At 45.8% G+C, this 17162-nt stretch overlaps 1 protein-coding gene across 1 annotated transcript in view; it reads right to left on the bottom strand.

Annotated features, from left to right (window-relative positions):
- Positions 1-17162, bottom strand: part of LOC108695699 (attractin-like protein 1) — a 372498-nt gene that overhangs the window by 18195 nt on the left and 337141 nt on the right. Inside the window, exon 29 of the mRNA XM_041570143.1 lies at positions 11178-11292. Within this exon, the coding sequence (XP_041426077.1) occupies positions 11178-11292 (115 nt within the window). The remainder of the gene's footprint in view (positions 1-11177; positions 11293-17162) is intronic.

Raw genomic sequence — 17162 nt, 5'->3', positions numbered from 1 at the left:
TAGATGGAGATACAGGTGCCTGGAAATACCCCCAATTATTAAGAAGTAATAAAACAATAAAGAAACCCCTTTTTCTATACCCTCTTCAAACAGATGGCACTGTACAATACATATTCCTACACTCAGTAGGGAGGAGCTTAAGAGGTAGGTGGGAGCTACCATATTGATTCCCATTCTTTTTCTGACTGTTTCTGATTATTATAGCATTATTTTTGCGTCCGCCAACAATTTCCATGGAAAGAAACTCAAGAGAAAGCGAGCGGAGAAAATAAGTCGGTCGCTGACCAAACAATTCCATGTATTCCCAGAGGCCCCATAAATGCAAAGAATTTGGGAATGATGTCACCCTTCCACCTTTTCATTGGCTGTAAATCAGGGGGCTCGCGGTCCAAGATCCAGGACACATTGGTGGATATTGCCATAGACACTGTGTATATTTACAGTAACAGCAAAAAGACATTAATTCAGCGCAGATTTTACAGCATGAGCCAATGCGCCGACAGAACTGCGATTCAAATACCTGCGTCATTTCCTCAGCCGCATTGTGGCAGATTATTGGGTGCTATAGTCTTGTATATTTTACAGTGAGAAGTTAGATTAGCCAAGGGGAGCCTTATAAAAAAAACAAGAAACAGATGCTCCGAATGCAATAAAGTTATCCGCCATAACAAATATATAGTGATACCGAGTATCTGCTCTGTCCCACTGCCACAATGTTTGTTACATATGGGTGCCGGGCGCCAGAAGGTCTCACTGAGCACCGAGCATTTCCATATCACAGACGTTCTTTTATTTCAGATTATTCTCTTTGTTTTACTCTTTCCTTCTTCTCTGAGTTTAAAAGTAGCAAAAAACAATTGGCGCAGCTCCGCCGCATGATTATAAACTGCGAGACGCCATCAGTTCCCTCAAATGCACACGGATTTAGTCATCTGTTCTGTTCTGAGTGAGACTTCTATTCCCGACCCAAGAACCTTCAAATCACAACAATTCATGAATTATTCCCTTTTAAGTACTGGGAAATTGCACAGATCTTAACCAACTTTGTTCTGCGTCCTGACAATCTCTGCCCGAACTTCTCTGCTTTTGTCTTTCTCTTATAGAAGGAATGTGGGACAGACAGAGTATAGGGGTTTTAGACTATATAATATATAGAAATAATATAATTATACCTGCTATCCCACAGTCACACTCCCTTCCCAGAGACTATTATCCACTGTTACTATAGACACCATCTCTCCCTACTATACCTGCTATCCCAAGTCACACTCCCTTCCCAGAGACTATTATCCACTGTTACTATAGGCACCATCTCTCCCTACTATACCTGCTATCCACAGTCACACTCCCTTCCCAGAGACTATTATCCACTGTTACTATAGGCACCATCTCTCCCTACTATACTGCTATCCCACAGTCACACTCCCTTCCAGAGACTATTATCCATTGTTACTATAGACACCATCTCTCCTACTATACCTGCTATCCCACAGTCACACTCCCTTCCCAGAGACTATTATCCACTGTTACTATAGACACCATCTCTCCCTACTATACCTGCTATCCCACAGTCCAAATCCTTCCCAGAGACTATTATCCACTGTTACTATAAGGCACCATCTCTCCCTACTATACCTGCTATCCCACAGTCACACTCCCTTCCAGAGACTATTATCCACTGTTACTATAGGCACCATCTCTCCCTACTATACCTGCTATCCACAGTCACACTCCCTTCCCAGAGGGCTATTATCCATTGTTACTATAGACACCATCTCTCCCTACTATACCTGCTATCCACAGTCACACTCCCTTCCCCGAGACTATTATCCACTGTTACTATAGACACCATCTCTCCCTACTATACCTGCTATCCACAGTCACACTCCCTTCCCAGAAACTATTATCCACTGTTACTATAGACACCATCTCTCCCTACTATACCTGCTATCCCACAGTCACACTCCTTCCCAGAGACTATTATCCCACTGTTACTATAGGCACCATCTCTCCCTACTATACCTGCTATCCCACAGTCACACTCCCTTCCCAGAGACTATTATCCACTGTTACTATAGGCACCATCTCTCCCTACTATACCTGCTATCCCACAGTCACACTCCCTTCCCAGAGACTATTATCCCACTGTTACTATAGGCACCATCTCTCCCTACTATACCTGTTATCCCACAGTCACACTCCCTTCCCAGAGACTATTATCGACTGTTACTATAGACACATCTCTCCCTACTATACCTGCTATCCCACAGTCACCCTCCCTTCCCAGAGACTATTATCCACTGTTACTATAGGCACCATCTCTCCCTACTATACCTGCTATCCCACAGTCACACTCCCTTCCCAGAGACTATTATCCACTGTTACTATAGACACATCTCTCCCTACTATACCTGCTATCCACAGTCACACTCCCTTCCCAGAGACTATTATCCACTGTTACTATAGACACATCTCTCCCTACTATACCTGCTATCCCACAGTCACACTCCCTTCCCAGAGACTATTATCCACTGTTACTATAGGCACCATCTCTCCCTACTATACCTGCTATCCCACAGTCACACTCCCTTCCCAGAGACTATTATCCCCACTGTTACTATAGACACCATCTCTCCTACTATACCTGCTATCCCACAGTCACACTCCCTTCCCAGAGACTATTATCCACTGTTACTATAGACACCATCTCTCCCTACTATACCTGCTATCCCACAGTTCTTGATCAGGATAATAAAGTGAAATTCTCTGCAGTGTCAGTAAATAAACTTTCTCGGCGCTGTTAGAAATGACCCAGTTGAACACACAGAAATTAACAAAGAGACAAAGCCAACATGTGTTTATTGCCTCTGTGGCTCCTCAATAGCCGCTTTCCTTTGTTTATCTGGAGTGTTTCACATTGACGTTAATTAGCTCTCGATTGTGAGTCATTACAAGCTCCGAGCTGAGGGCAATTCACAGCATTCAATTTCAGCTTCTCTTAAGGTCGATTGAAACAAAAGCAGCGGCCGGTATAACAGAATAAAGTAAGAGGGAAGGGTATTGGCTGCTTGGGTTTGAGACACAATTATCTGAGCTGATTTTCCGGGGCCCACTATTGGTGCATATTTCTATCAAGTGCCGGTCACTTTAATGCTCAGAAATGGAACAAAGTGACGGGGACATTGCGGGGTCCATACTAATGAGGCCGGGAGTCTGTGTAACATCAGGGTCCGTGACACAACCCAAAAATCCAGCAGATGTGCGGGGGAGAATTAGCAGCATATGATAAACTAAATTGTCATTCACGAGGCCGGATAACTCGATAAAGACTGTAATGGTTCCGTAAATAAACAGATGGATGTCATCAGAAGCCAAGAGATGATGAACTGGCCGGGTTCCTGACGTTATACATTTGCCTGATACAGACGAGGCAGGAATAAAATAGGGCCCCGGGTGCAGTGTATGTGTCACCGCAGGGGCCCCGAATAAAGCAGGACACCTCTATAAACTCTTTGGGTAATGTCACACCTGGAGATTCGGGAGATTTAGTCACCTGGCGACTTATCGCCTCTTCTTTGGGGGCGACTAATCTCCCCAAACTGATTCCGCCTGCTAGAATGAAAAAATCCCTGCGGCGTGGCGTCCGTTTTCCGAAGTTTCCTCGTGAGGCACCTGCTCGATGCAATTCAACTTCCCAACAGATAAACAGCAAATTCTGACATTTTAACTTTTCTGTGGAACCTCAAATGAACTCAGTGAGAATATCTACAAGCGCTGCTGGTGAATTTATTTACTGCTGTTAACAAATCCGCTCGCACGTCGCCAGCAATGCTGCTCAGTGAACCCCAGAAAGCTTGACAGGCCCCCAGGGGCCCCAGACTGGATGACTGATGTTTGTGCATCTCCTCAGTGTGGGCAAACGCACAGTAAATACGGGAGAGGCAGAGACAATCATGAACTGAATTACCAGCGTTATTGCCAATAACTGAACGATTACAAACACTCAGTATTTCATAATCTGCTTTTATATCTGCACAGCACGTTCCCTCCATCCGCTCAACTCAACCAAACCTTTCATATTTACAGAGAAAATGGATTTTTCATCCCCAAATAAGGATTCTGAGAACAATGTATCAGAGGGAGAGGGACAATGTATCAGAGGGTTGGGGACAATGTATCAGAGATGTAGGGACAATGTATCAGAAGGAGAGGGACAATGTATCAGAGGGCTGGGGACAATTTTTCAGAGGGTTGGGGACAATGTATCTAAAGGGTTTGGGGGAAATTATAGAGGGGGGACAATGATCAGAGGGTAGTAAATGTATCAAGGGAGAGGGAAATGTATCAGGGGGTTTTGGGGACAATGTATCAGAGGGTTGGGGAAATGTATAAAAGAGAGGGACAATGTATCAGGGGGTTGGGGGACAATGTATCAGAGGGTTGGGGAAATGTATAGAAGGGAAAGGGGACAATATAGAGGGTTGGGGAAAAGTATCAGGGTTTTGGGGAAAATGTATAGGGGGTTGGGGCAATGTATGGTTTTGGGGACAATGTACAGGGGGAGGGGAAAATGTAAGAGGGTTGGGGACAATTAAAGGGTTGGGGACAAGTATCAGAGGAGGGGAAAAATGTATAGAGGAGTAGTGATAATGTATCAGGGGGGAGGGGGACAATGATCAGGGGTTTTGGGGAAAATGTATCAGAGGGTGGGAAATGTATCAGAAGGGAGGGACAATGTATAGAGGGTTTGGGGGACAATTATCAGGGGGTTGGGGAATTTTATCAGAAGGAGAGGGACAATGTATCAGGGGGTTTGGGGGACAATGTATCAAGGGGGGGCAATGTATCGGGGGTTGGGGGAAAATGTATAGAAGGAGGGGGAAAATGTATAGAGGGGGTTGGGGGAAATGTATCAGAGGGTGGGGACAATGTATCGGGGGTTGGGGACAATGTATCAGAAGGAAGGGGGGTGTATAGAGGGTTGGGGAAAATGTATCGAGGGTTGGGAAATGTATCAGGGGGTTGGGGAAAATTTCAGGGGGTTGGGGCAATGTATCAGAGGGTTGGGGAAATGTATAGAAGGGAGGGAATGTTCAGGGGGTTGGGGACAATGTATAGAAGGAGGGGACAATGTTAGGGGGGTTGGGGGCCAATGTACAGGGGGTTGGGAAATGTATCAGGGGGTTGGGGGACAATGTATCAGAAGGAGAGGGAAAATGTTCAGAGGGCTGGGGCAATGTATAGAGGGTTGGGGCAAGTTCAGAGATGTAGGGACAATGAAATCAAAAGGAGAGGGACAATGAAAATAAGGGCGGGACAATGATCAGAGGGTTGGGGACAATGTATCTGAAGGTTTGGGGGACAAGTATCAGAGGGAGAGGGAAATGTTCAAGGAGTATGATAATTTCAGAGGAAGGGACAATGTATCAGAAGAGAGGGACAATGTATCAGGGGGTTGGGGACAATTTTATCAGAGGGTTGGGGACAATGTATAGAAGGAGAGGGACAATTTTATCAGAGGGTTGGGACAATGTTCAGGGGGTTTTGGGGAAAATGTATCAGGGGGTTGGGGAAAATGTATCAGAAGGAGAGGGACAATGTATCAGAGGGGGGGACAATGTATCAGGGGGTTGGGGAAAATGTATCAGGGGGTTTTGGGGACAATGTATCAGAGGGTTGGGGACAATGTATCAGAGATGTAGGGACAATGTATCAGAAGGAGAGGGCAATGTTCAGGGGGCTGGGGAAATGTATCAAAAGGGTTGGGGACAATGTATCTAAAGGGTTTGGGGACAATGTATCAAGGGAGAGGGAAGTATAGGGGAGTAGTGATAATGTACCCAGAGGGAGGGGGAAAATGTATCAGGGGGTTGGGGAAAATGTATCAAGGGTTGGGGACAATGTATAGAAGGAGAGGGAAAGTATAGAGGGTTGGGGGACAAATGTATCAGGGGGTTTTGGGGACAATGTATAAAAGGAGAGGGAAAATTATAGAGGGTTGGGGACAATGTATAGAGGGTTGGGGACAATGATAGGGGGTTGGGGGAAATGTTAGAGGGTTGGGGAAAGTATCAGAAGGAGAGGGACAATTATCAGAGGGTTGGGAAATGTTCAGGGGGTTTGGGGAAAATTTGTATCAGAGGCAGAGGGCAATGTATAGAGGAGTAGTGAAAAAATGTTCAGAGGGAGAGGAAAATTTTTCAGAGGGTTGGGACAATTATAAGGGTTGGGGAAATGTACAAAAGGAGGGGGACAATGAAATAAAAGGGGGGGGGGACAAGTATAGAGGGTTGGGGCAATGTATCAAAGGGAGGGGGGACAATGTATCAGAGGGTTGGGGACAATGTTCAGAGGGTTGGGAAATGTATCAGGGGGTTGGGGACAATGTATCAGAAGGAGGGGGACAATTTTATAGAGGGTTGGGGCAATGTATCAGAGGGTTGGGGAAAATGTATCAGAGGTTGGGGAAATGTATCAGGGGGTTGGGGAAATGTATCAGGGGGTTTGGGGACAATGTTTCGAAGGAGAGGGACAATGTAAGAGGGTTTGGGGGCAATGTATCAGAGGGTTGGGGACAATGTATAGGGGGTTGGGGACAATGTATCAAAAGGAGAGGGACAATGTTCAGAGGGTTGGGAAATGTATCAGGGGGTTGGGGACAATGTATCAGAGGGTTGGGGAAAATGTATCAGAGGGTTGGGGCAATGTATCAGGGGGTTTGGGGGACAATGTTAGAAGGAGGGGGAAAATGTTCAGGGGGTTGGGGGACAATTTTCAGGGGGTTGGGGACAATGTATAGGGGTTGGGGAAATGTATCAAAAAGGAGGGGACAATGTATCAGAGGGCTGGGGACAATGTATCAGAGGGTTGGGGACAATGTATCAGAGATGTAGGGACAATGTATCAGAAGGAGAGGGACAATGTATCAGAGGGCTGGGGACAATGTATCAGAGGGTTGGGGACAATGTATCTGAAGGTTGGGGACAATGTATCAGAGGGAGAGGGACAATGTATCAGAGGAGTAGTGATAATGTATCAGAGGGAGAGGGACAATGTATCAGAAGGAGAGGGACAATGTATCAGAGGGTTGGGGACAATGTATCAGAGGGTTGGGGACAATGTATCAGAAGGAGAGGGACAATGTATCAGAGGGTTGGGGACAATGTATCAGAGGGTTGGGGACAATGTATCAGAGGGTTGGGGACAATGTATCAGAAGGAGAGGACAAATGTATCAGAGGGTTGGGGACAATGTATCAGAGGGTTGGGGACAATGTATCAGAGGGTTTGGGGACAATGTTTTTCAGAGGGTTGGGGACAATGTATCAGAGGGTTGGGGACAATGTATCAGAAGGAGAGGGACAATGTATCAGAGGGTTGGGGACAAGTATCAGAGGGTTGGGGACAATGTATCAGAAGGAAAAGGGACAATTTTATCAGAGGGTTGGGGACAAATGTATCAGAGGGTTGGGGACAATGTATCAGAGGGTTGGGGACAATGTATCAGGGGGTTTGGGGACAATGGATCAGAGGGTTGGGGACAATGTATCAGAAGGAGAGGGACAATTTTATCAGAGGGTTGGGGACAATGTATCAGAGGGGTTGGGGACAATGTATCAGAGGGTTGGGGACAATGTATCAGAAGGAGAGGGACAATGTATCAGAGGGTTGGGGACAATGTATCAGAGGGTTGGGGACAATGTATCAGAGGGTTGGGGACAATGTATCAGAAGGAGAGGGACAATGTATCAGGGGGTTTGGGGGAAACAATGTTTCAGAGGGTTGGGACAATGTATCAGAGGGTTGGGGACAATGTATCAGAGGGTTGGGACGAATGTATCAGAAGGAGAGGGACAATGTATCAGGGGGTTGGGGACAATGTATCAGAGGGTTGGGACAATGTATTCAGAAGGAGAGGGACAATGTATCAGAGGGTTGGGGACAATGTATCAGAGGGTTGGGGACAATTATAGAGGGTTGGGACAATGTATCAGAAGGAGAGGGACAATGTATCAGAGGGTTGGGGACAATGTATCAGAGGGTTGGGGACAATGTATCAAAAGGTTGGGGACAATGTATCAGAGGGTTGGGGACAATGTATCAGAGGGTTGGGGACAATGTATCAGAAGGAGAGGGACAATGTATCAGAGGGTGGGGCAATGTATCAGAGGGTTGGGAATGTATCAGAGGTTGGGAAATGTATCAGAAGGAGAGGGACAATGTATCAGAGGGTTGGGGAAAAATGTATCGAGGGTTGGGGAAATGTATAAAGAGGGTGGGGACAATGTATCAGAGGGTTGGGGACAATTTTATCAGAGGGTTGGGGACAATGTATCAGAAGGAGAGGGACAATGTATCAGAGGGTTGGGGACAATGTATCAGAGGGTTGGGGACAATGTATCAGAGGGTTGGGGACAATGTATCAGAAGGAGAGGGGCAATGTATCAGAGGGTTGGGGACAATGTATCAGAGGGTTGGGGACAATGTATCAGAGGGTTGGGGACAATGTATCAGAAGGAGAGGGACAATGTATCAGAGGGTTGGGGACAATGTTTCAGAGGGTTGGGGACAATGTATCAGAGGGTTGGGGACAATGTATCAGAGGGTTGGGGACAATGTATCAGAAGGAGAGGGACAGTGTATCAGAGGGTTGGGGACAATGTATCAAAGAGGTAGGGACAGTGTATCTGAAGTTTGGGGACAATGTTTCAGAGGGGTAGGGACAATGTATCAGAGGGTTGGGGACAATGTATCAGAGGGTTGGGGACAATGTATCGGAAGGAGAGGGACAATGTATCAGAGGGGTAGGGACAATGTATCAGAGGGTTGGGGACAATGTATCAGAGGGTTGGGGACAATGTATCAGAAGGAGAGGGACAATGTATCAGAGGGTTGGGGACAATGTATCAGAGGGTTGGGGACAATGTATCAGAAGGAGAGGGACAATGTATCAGAGGGTTGGGGACAATGTATCAGAGGGTTGGGGACAATGTATCAGAGGGTTGGGGACAATGTATCAGAAGGAGAGGGACAATGTATCAGAGGGTTGGGGACAATGTATCAGAGGGTTGGGGACAATGTATCAGAGGGTTGGGGACAATGTATCAGAGGGTTGGGGACAATGTATCAGAGGGTTGGGGACAATGTATCAGAAGGAGAGGGACAATGTATCAGAGGGTTGGGGACAATGTATCAGAGGGTTGGGGACAATGTATCAGAAGGAGAGGGACAATGTATCAGAGGGTTGGGGACAATGTATCAGAGGGTTGGGGACAATGTATCAGAGGGTTGGGGACAATGTATCAGAGGGTTGGGGACAATGTATCAGAGGGTTGGGGACAATGTATCAGAAGGAGAGGGACAATGTATCAGAGGGTTGGGGACAATGTATCAGAGGGTTGGGGACAATGTATCAGAGGGTTGGGGACAATGTATCAGAAGGAGAGGGACAATGTATCAGAGGGTTGGGGACAATGTATCAGAGGGTTGGGGACAATGTATCAGAGGGTTGGGGACAATGTATCAGAAGGAGAGGGACAATGTATCAGAGGGTTGGGGACAATGTTTCAGAGGGTTGGGGACAATGTATCAGAGGGTTGGGGACAATGTATCAGAGGGTTGGGGACAATGTATCAGAAGGAGAGGGACAATGTATCAGAGGGTTGGGGACAATGTATCAGAGGGTTGGGGACAATGTATCAGAAGGAGAGGGACAATGTATCAGAGGGTTGGGACAATGTATCAGAGGGTTGGGGACAATGTATCAGAGGGTTGGGGACAATGTATCAGAAGGAGAGGGACAATGTATCAGAGGGTTGGGGACAATGTATCAGAGGGTTGGGGACAATGTATCAGAGGGTTGGGGACAATGTATCAGAGGGTTGGGGACAATGTATCAGAGGGTTGGGGACAATGTATCAGAAGGAGAGAGGGACAATGTATCAGAGGGTTGGGGACAATGTATCAGAGGGTTGGGGACAATGTATCAGAGGGTTGGGACAATGTATCAGAAGGAGAGGGACAATGTATCAGAGGGTTGGGGACAATGTATCAGAGGGTTGGGGACAATGTATCAGAGGGTTGGGGACAATTGTATCAGAGGGTTGGGGACAATGTATCAGAGGGTTGGGGACAATGTATCAGAAGGAGAGGGACAATGTATCAGAGGTTGGGGACAATGTATCAGAGGGTTGGGACAATGTATCAGAGGGTTGGGGACAATGTATCAGAAGGAGAGGGGCAATGTATCAGAGGGTTGGGGACAATGTATCAGAGGGTTGGGGACAATGTATCAGAGGGTTGGGGACAATGTATCAGAAGGAGAGGGAACAATGTATCAGAGGGTTGGGACAATGTTTCAGAGGGTTGGGGACAATGTATCAGAGGGTTGGGGACAATGTATCAGAGGGTTGGGGACAATGTATCAGAAGGAGAGGGACAGTGTATCAGAGGGTTGGGGACAATGTATCAAAGAGGTAGGGACAGTGTATCTGAAGTTTGGGGACAATGTTTCAGAGGGGTAGGGACAATGTATCAGAGGGTTGGGGACAATGTATCAGAGGGTTGGGGACAATGTATCGGAAGGAGAGGGACAATGTATCAGAGGGTAGGGACAATGTATCAGAGGGTTGGGGACAATGTATCAGAGGGTTGGGGACAATGTATCAGAAGGAGAGGGACAATGTATCAGAGGGTTGGGGACAATGTATTCAGAGGGTTGGGGACAATGTATCACAAATCTAGCAATGTACTCTTCTGTACTCACTGCAATGCCTTCCAGTTACATCTGTAAAAGAGGCTACAATTTTATGGTTGTAATTTTCTATTACTTTATATTCAGGCTGTCTTCTGTTCATTTTCTGCTCTCTGATTCAAACCACTGCCTGTTGCTATGGGAATTTGAACATTAACAACCAGATAGCTGCTGAAATCCCAAACTGGACCTAAACCTCCTTTAGAAAACCCCACAAATAATAAAAAAAATAAGACCAATTGCAGATTGTCCCAGCAGAAAAATCTCTATTTTAATTTTTTATTTTGTCTTGCCCTATAGCATTCAAAACTAACAACCCCTTATTGTGAGGACAGATAATTTCTTCCCTGGGTATCTTTGTTGATACATATGGGCAGGAGCTGCCATATTGTCTATATACAGACTAATATCCAAATCTCTCTTACCTGATTGGCCGGGAGGAGGAAATCCTGATAGGCCTCTCGGCAAACAGAGAAAGACGGTAAGAACAGCAGCTTTGTTGCCAGAACACGGCTCAATGGCAATGGGCTTGGGGGCCCCCTGCAAGGGAAACATCACACAACGTTACATCCATAGAAACTTCTTACAAAGGACTAAAAATAAAATAATGTGAATTTCATGGTTCAAAAAAATGGCAGGTTCGCAGCTGATACTGAACTCATCCCCCTGAGGGCTGTAGTTCAACAGGAGCCGGAGGCAGAAAATAACATTAATACAAAGTGTAACATTGGAATTAAAAGCAAAAACTCAGATCTTAATTACAGTAATATCATAACCCTTGAAAGGAGGGGCCCTGTGTGTTATATGTAATTTATGTTATATGTATGTTATATGTATGTTATATGTAACCGCAGGATGTAAACATGGCAATAAATAAGCATAAGGAAAATATAAAAAGCCTGACAAATATATAAATATATATTATTGTACTGTTGGAAGCAGTTGTATAGCTATTGGCAGTTCTTTTAAATTGGGAAACATTATGATAGCAGAACTTCCTTTAAAGTGGAAATCCAAAAGTATTTATAAAAGATATGGCTGCCCAATATACTGTATATCCTTTAGCTGTTGCTGAATTACAACTAACAGAACCCAAAAGGGAGTCTCCATTTTGTACTACAATTATCATAATTTTCAACTCCCAATTACCTCTATTTCCCCTACTGTCTCCATCTCGCCCTACTGTCTCCAACTTATCCTACTGTCTCCATCTTGTCCTACTGTTTCCATTTTGTCCCTACCGTCTTCATCTTCTCCTACTGTCTTCACTTTGCCCTACTGTCTCCATCTTGTCCTACTGTTTCAGTTTTGTCCTACTGTCTCCAACTTGTCCTACTGTCTTCATCTTGTCCTACTGTCTCCAACTTGTCCTACTGTCTTCATCTTGTCCTACTGTCTCCAACTTGTCCTACTGTCTTCATTCTTGTCCTACTGTCTCCAACTTGTCCTACTGTCTCCATCTTGTCTTACTGTCTCCATCTTGTCCTACTGTCCCCATCTTGCCCTACTGTCTCCATCTTGTCCTACTGTTTCCATTTTGTCCTACAGTCTTCATCTTCTCCTACTGTCTTCACTTTGCCCTACTGTCTCCATCTTGTCCTACTGTTTCCATTTTGTCCTACCGTCTTCATCTTCTCCTACTGTCTTCACTTTGCCCTACTGTCTCCATCTTGTCCTACTGTTTCAATTTTGTCCTACTGTCTCCAACTTGTCCTACTGTCTTCATTTTGTCCTACTGTCTCCAACTTGTCCTACTGTCTCCATCTTGTCTTACTGTCTCCATCTTGTCCCACTGTCCCCATCTTGCCCTACTGTCTTCATCTTGTCCTACTGTCTCCATCTTGTCCTACTGTCTCCAACTTGTCCTACTGTCTCCATCTTGTCCTACTGTCCCATCTTGTCCTACTTTCTCCATCTTGTCCTACTGTTTACATCTTGTCCAACTGTCTCCATCTTGCCCTACTGTCTTCATCTTGTCCTACTGTCTCCAACTTGTCCTACTGTCTCAATTGTGCCCTATGGTCTCCAACTTGTCCTACTGTCTCCATCTTTCCCTTTTGTCTTCATCTTCTCATACTGTCTTCACTTTGCCCTACTGTCTCCATCTTGTCCTACTGTTTCAATTTTGTCCTACTGTCTCTATTTTGTCCTACTGTCTCCATCTTGCCCTACTGTCTTCATCTTGTCCTACTATCTCCAACTTGTCCTACTGTCTCCATCTTGTCTTACTGTCTCAATCTTGTCCTACTGTCCCCATCTTGCCCTACTGTCTCCATCTTGTCCTACTGTCTCCATCTTGTCCTACTGTCTCCAACTTGTCCTACTGTCTCCAACTTGTCCTACTGTCCCATCTTGTCCTACTTTCTCCATCTTGTCCTACTGTTTCCATCTTGTCCTGCTGTCTCCATCTTGCCCTTTTGTCTTCATCTTGTCCTACTGTGTCCATCTTGTCTTACTGTTTTCATCTTGCCCTACTGTCTCCACCTTGCACTACTGTCTTCATCTTGTCCTGCTGTCTCCATCTTGCCCTACTGTCTCCATCTTGTCCTGCTGTCTCCATTTTGCCCTTTTGTCTTCATCTTGTCCTAATGAGTCCATCTTGTCTTACTGTCTTCATCTTGTCCTACTGTCTCCATCTTGCCCCACTGTCTTCATCTTCCCCTACTGTCTCCAACTTCCACGTGTGCTACTGTCTCAATCTTACATCTCACCAATCTTCCCCACTCCCCTACCAACTCCCTAGCAACCTCTGGCCTCTCTCTCTCTCTCTATATATATATATATAGATAGATATATGTATATCCCTGTGACTAGTATAGAGCTCTGCAGAGAGAGTGAAGAGAAGTATCTGGAACAAGTGACGCTAGAAGGTCAGATGGAGTTGCTGAGCAGTTCTTGGATTGACTCCATACACAGACTCGGTTCCTACGTGAGATACAGTCAGGCTGCTAATTATAATGCACGGCTCACACATAACTGTCTTGCGAGCGGCAGTAACGGCTGAAATACAGGCGGCGCTGCCATTATAATTTGCTTCCATAAAAAGAGGTTTTGAAAAACAAATGAAAATCAGTGGGAATGTTCTGTAAAAGCTTCGCTAACAAATGGCTTATTAGCAGCCGGCACCTCCCAGCGCCGAGGGAAAATCATTGTTCCAAATCCAATTCTTCCCGAAACCTCAATCTGCAACAAAAGTTCCATTCCGACAAGAATATTGTGTGTATTGTGGCCCTGGCAAGGTGTAAATATAGCCTATAGATCCTATTGTGTATCACTCCCTGCAATCAATGTAACCAGTGTAACAGAGAATAGAGCTAAGTGCCTATAGTGGTACTAAGTATGCAGGCTGCAAGTATCTAGTGCTATATGTACAGTAGTGCCTTTACATAGTTCAATTATATATAAAGGCCCATCAGTACCAGTAGAACACAGAGCAGAACTCACTGCCCCCCCCAGTTACCCAGAAGCCCCTTCAGCAGTTGCCTTTGCTCATATATTCTGTTGCTGTGAGTAGTGGATCTCATTTGCAGAAGTGCATTAGTGTTGGGGCTGTGGGTCGAGGCCCAGTCTATGCCAACAATGCAATTAGAAAATTGGATCCAGAAATTAAGGACTGATCTTTCTCTCTCCTCCTCCTCATCCCTAGAACCCATAATTATTGTGCAAAGGGTAAACTAGTGGGAAGAAATATAGATCAGGGATTGGCATTAAATATTAATAAGAAACTAGTCTCTCTCTCTGCTGGAGAATGGGGAAACCAACACTGAAACCAACAGAGAAAAGAGGTCCCTGGGCAAAGGCTGTGGCTCCATCCTGAAAGAAATGCAGTTCTGGATTCTTTGTGCTTCTCTAAAACACTCTGATGGAAGCTTAGAGGGGCAAGGAGTCTGTGACTCAAATTGTGGGTGGGACTAATACTCTGATGGAGGCTTAAAGTGGGAGGAGCAGGAAGTCTCAAGCAGTGGGTGTGACTAGAACACTGATGAAAGCTTACAGGGGAGGAGCAGAAAGTCTGTGACTCAGTGGGAGGAACTAGAGCACTCTAATGGCAGCATACAGGGGGGGCAGGGAGTCTATGACAAGCAGTGAGAGTGACTAGAACACTATGATGGAAGTTTACAGGGGGAGGGGCAGGGAGTCTGTGACTCAAGCAGTGGGTGGGACTAGAACACTATGATGGAAGCTTACAGGAGGATGGACATAGAGTCTGTTACTCAAGCTTAAAGGGGCAAGGGCAGTGAGCCAAAGCCAATCAGCTTTGTCACCTAAGACAAGGGTGGCAACCTGCACCTCTTACTCTGGGTCCCACCACACCATTAGCAGAGTCAGACTTGGGGGGGGTCACGGCTCACCAGGGCTTCCGAATCAGGGCCCCGTACACCCTCAGGCCCCTCATACGCGAGCCGCAACCCCCCACGTTCCCTCTTCAAGTAGCAAAGCAGGTGGGAAATTGTTATTATGCTGGAATTCTGGGAAACAAAGGAGGGGCAGTTATTTATTAATAATAATAATAATAATAATAATAATAATAATAATAGGGACATGTTTATTAATAAACTGTGTAACTAAGTGAAACATTTACCTCTTTGCACTTAAGTGAAATAAAATGCCATTATTAAAGCTATAAGGGAACAGAGAGGATTTTGCATTAATTTGGAGCATTTGGAGGCGCTGACAGCGCAACCTGCGAGACGTGGGGATGTGACAGCGAGAGAGACAGTCCTGTGCTGAGATTAAATCATCCCGAGTGTTTAGCACGGATGACATGAAGTCTAAGAGACTGGAATTGAATCTGCTGAAGGCATATGGCTTGTTTACTCGTGCCCGTTACTTGCTCAGAATCCAACAAAACATGTCGATGCTTCACAGCTCGGCACACAGGCGGCACTTTAGGAGAGGCGGCAGTTTAGGAGAAGTGGCAGTTGAGGAGAGGCGGCAGCGAGATTTGCTCATGGTACATCGGACAAGGAGAAGACATTAGGGACAGTGGTGGATTGTTCCGGAATTAACGAGACAGCAGACAGATTGCCGGCAGGGTGGCATGTAAAACATTAACACTATAGTCTCATAAGACTCACAGGGATATGTGTGGGGCCAACACAGGAATCCATATTGCTCAAAGACGGGCACAATGTAGCAAGTCATGCCAAGCGCATGTAACCCCTAAACCAGGGGTCGCCAACCTTTTTTAACTGTAAGCCACATTCAAATGTAAAAAGAGTTGGGGAGCAACCAGGGCCGGAAATAGGGGTAGGCACGTGCCTAGGGCGCAAAGCTGGGGGGGGCGCCAGGCATGCACCTTCTCTGCTTCTCCTACCCCCTAATCCGGCAGATGTATGGCGGCGTGTGCGCTTCTCCGGTTCTTAGGCGTATGGGCACATTTGGTTTTTCGCACATGCGCGCCTGAGGGCGTAATGCCTGGCCTGGTTGGCCCGGCCCTAGGAGCAACACAAGCATGAAAAAGTCCCTTGGGTGCCAGTAAGCGGTCTTCAGAGGTGCCAGGTTCACCCATGTGCCCTTGCACAATTGCCCCACAGTATTCCTGTACTCAGGGGGCTTAGAGAAAGAAGGGTGACACTGTGGAACTGTAAGGCATCACATTAACCCAATGGAGTTAAGACCTTAAAGGGATACTGTCATGAGAAAAAAATGTTTCTTTCAAAAACACATCAGTTAATAGTGCTGCTCCAGCAGAATTCTGCACTGAAATCCATTTCTCAAAAGAGAAAACAGATTTTTTTATATTTAATTTTGAAATCTGACATGGGGCTAGACATATCGTCAGTTTCCAGGTGCCCTCAGGCATGTGACTTGTGCTCTGATAAGCTTCAGTCACTGCTGTACTGCAAGTTGGACAAACAACACCCCTCCCCCCAGCAGCCTAACAACAGAACAATGGGAAGGTAACCAGATAGCAGCTCCCTAACACAAGATAACAGCTGCCTGGTAGATCTAAGAACAGCACTCAATAGTAAAATCCAGGTCCCACTGAGACACATTCAGTTACATTGAGTAGGAGAAACAACAGCCTGCCAGAAAGCAGTTCCATCCTAAAGTGCTGGCTCTTTCTGAAATCACATGACCAGGCAAAATGAGCTGAGATGCACCTACACACCAATATTACAACTAAATACACTTGCTGCTTCAGGAATGACATTTTATATTGTACAGTGAATTATTTGCAGTGTAAACAGTGTCATTTAGAAATAAAAACTACAAATCTGTGTCATCCTTGTCTGAAATGGAATCTCATGCTCTAAATCCTCATTAATCGGATATTTTGGCTCTGTAACCCCCCCTCCTCAATGTGCAGAATGGACACAGCACTATAGAGTATAAGGAGGTTCAAGCTATTCCTGACGCATGGGGGGGGGGGTGATTAGGATGTTCCTTTTTTTTGTTTTCAATGA

Source organism: Xenopus laevis, chromosome 7L (genome assembly GCF_017654675.1).
Source record: "Xenopus laevis strain J_2021 chromosome 7L, Xenopus_laevis_v10.1, whole genome shotgun sequence".
NCBI lineage: Eukaryota > Metazoa > Chordata > Amphibia > Anura > Pipidae > Xenopus > Xenopus laevis.
This window is presented reverse-complemented; position numbering and strand designations above follow the sequence as displayed.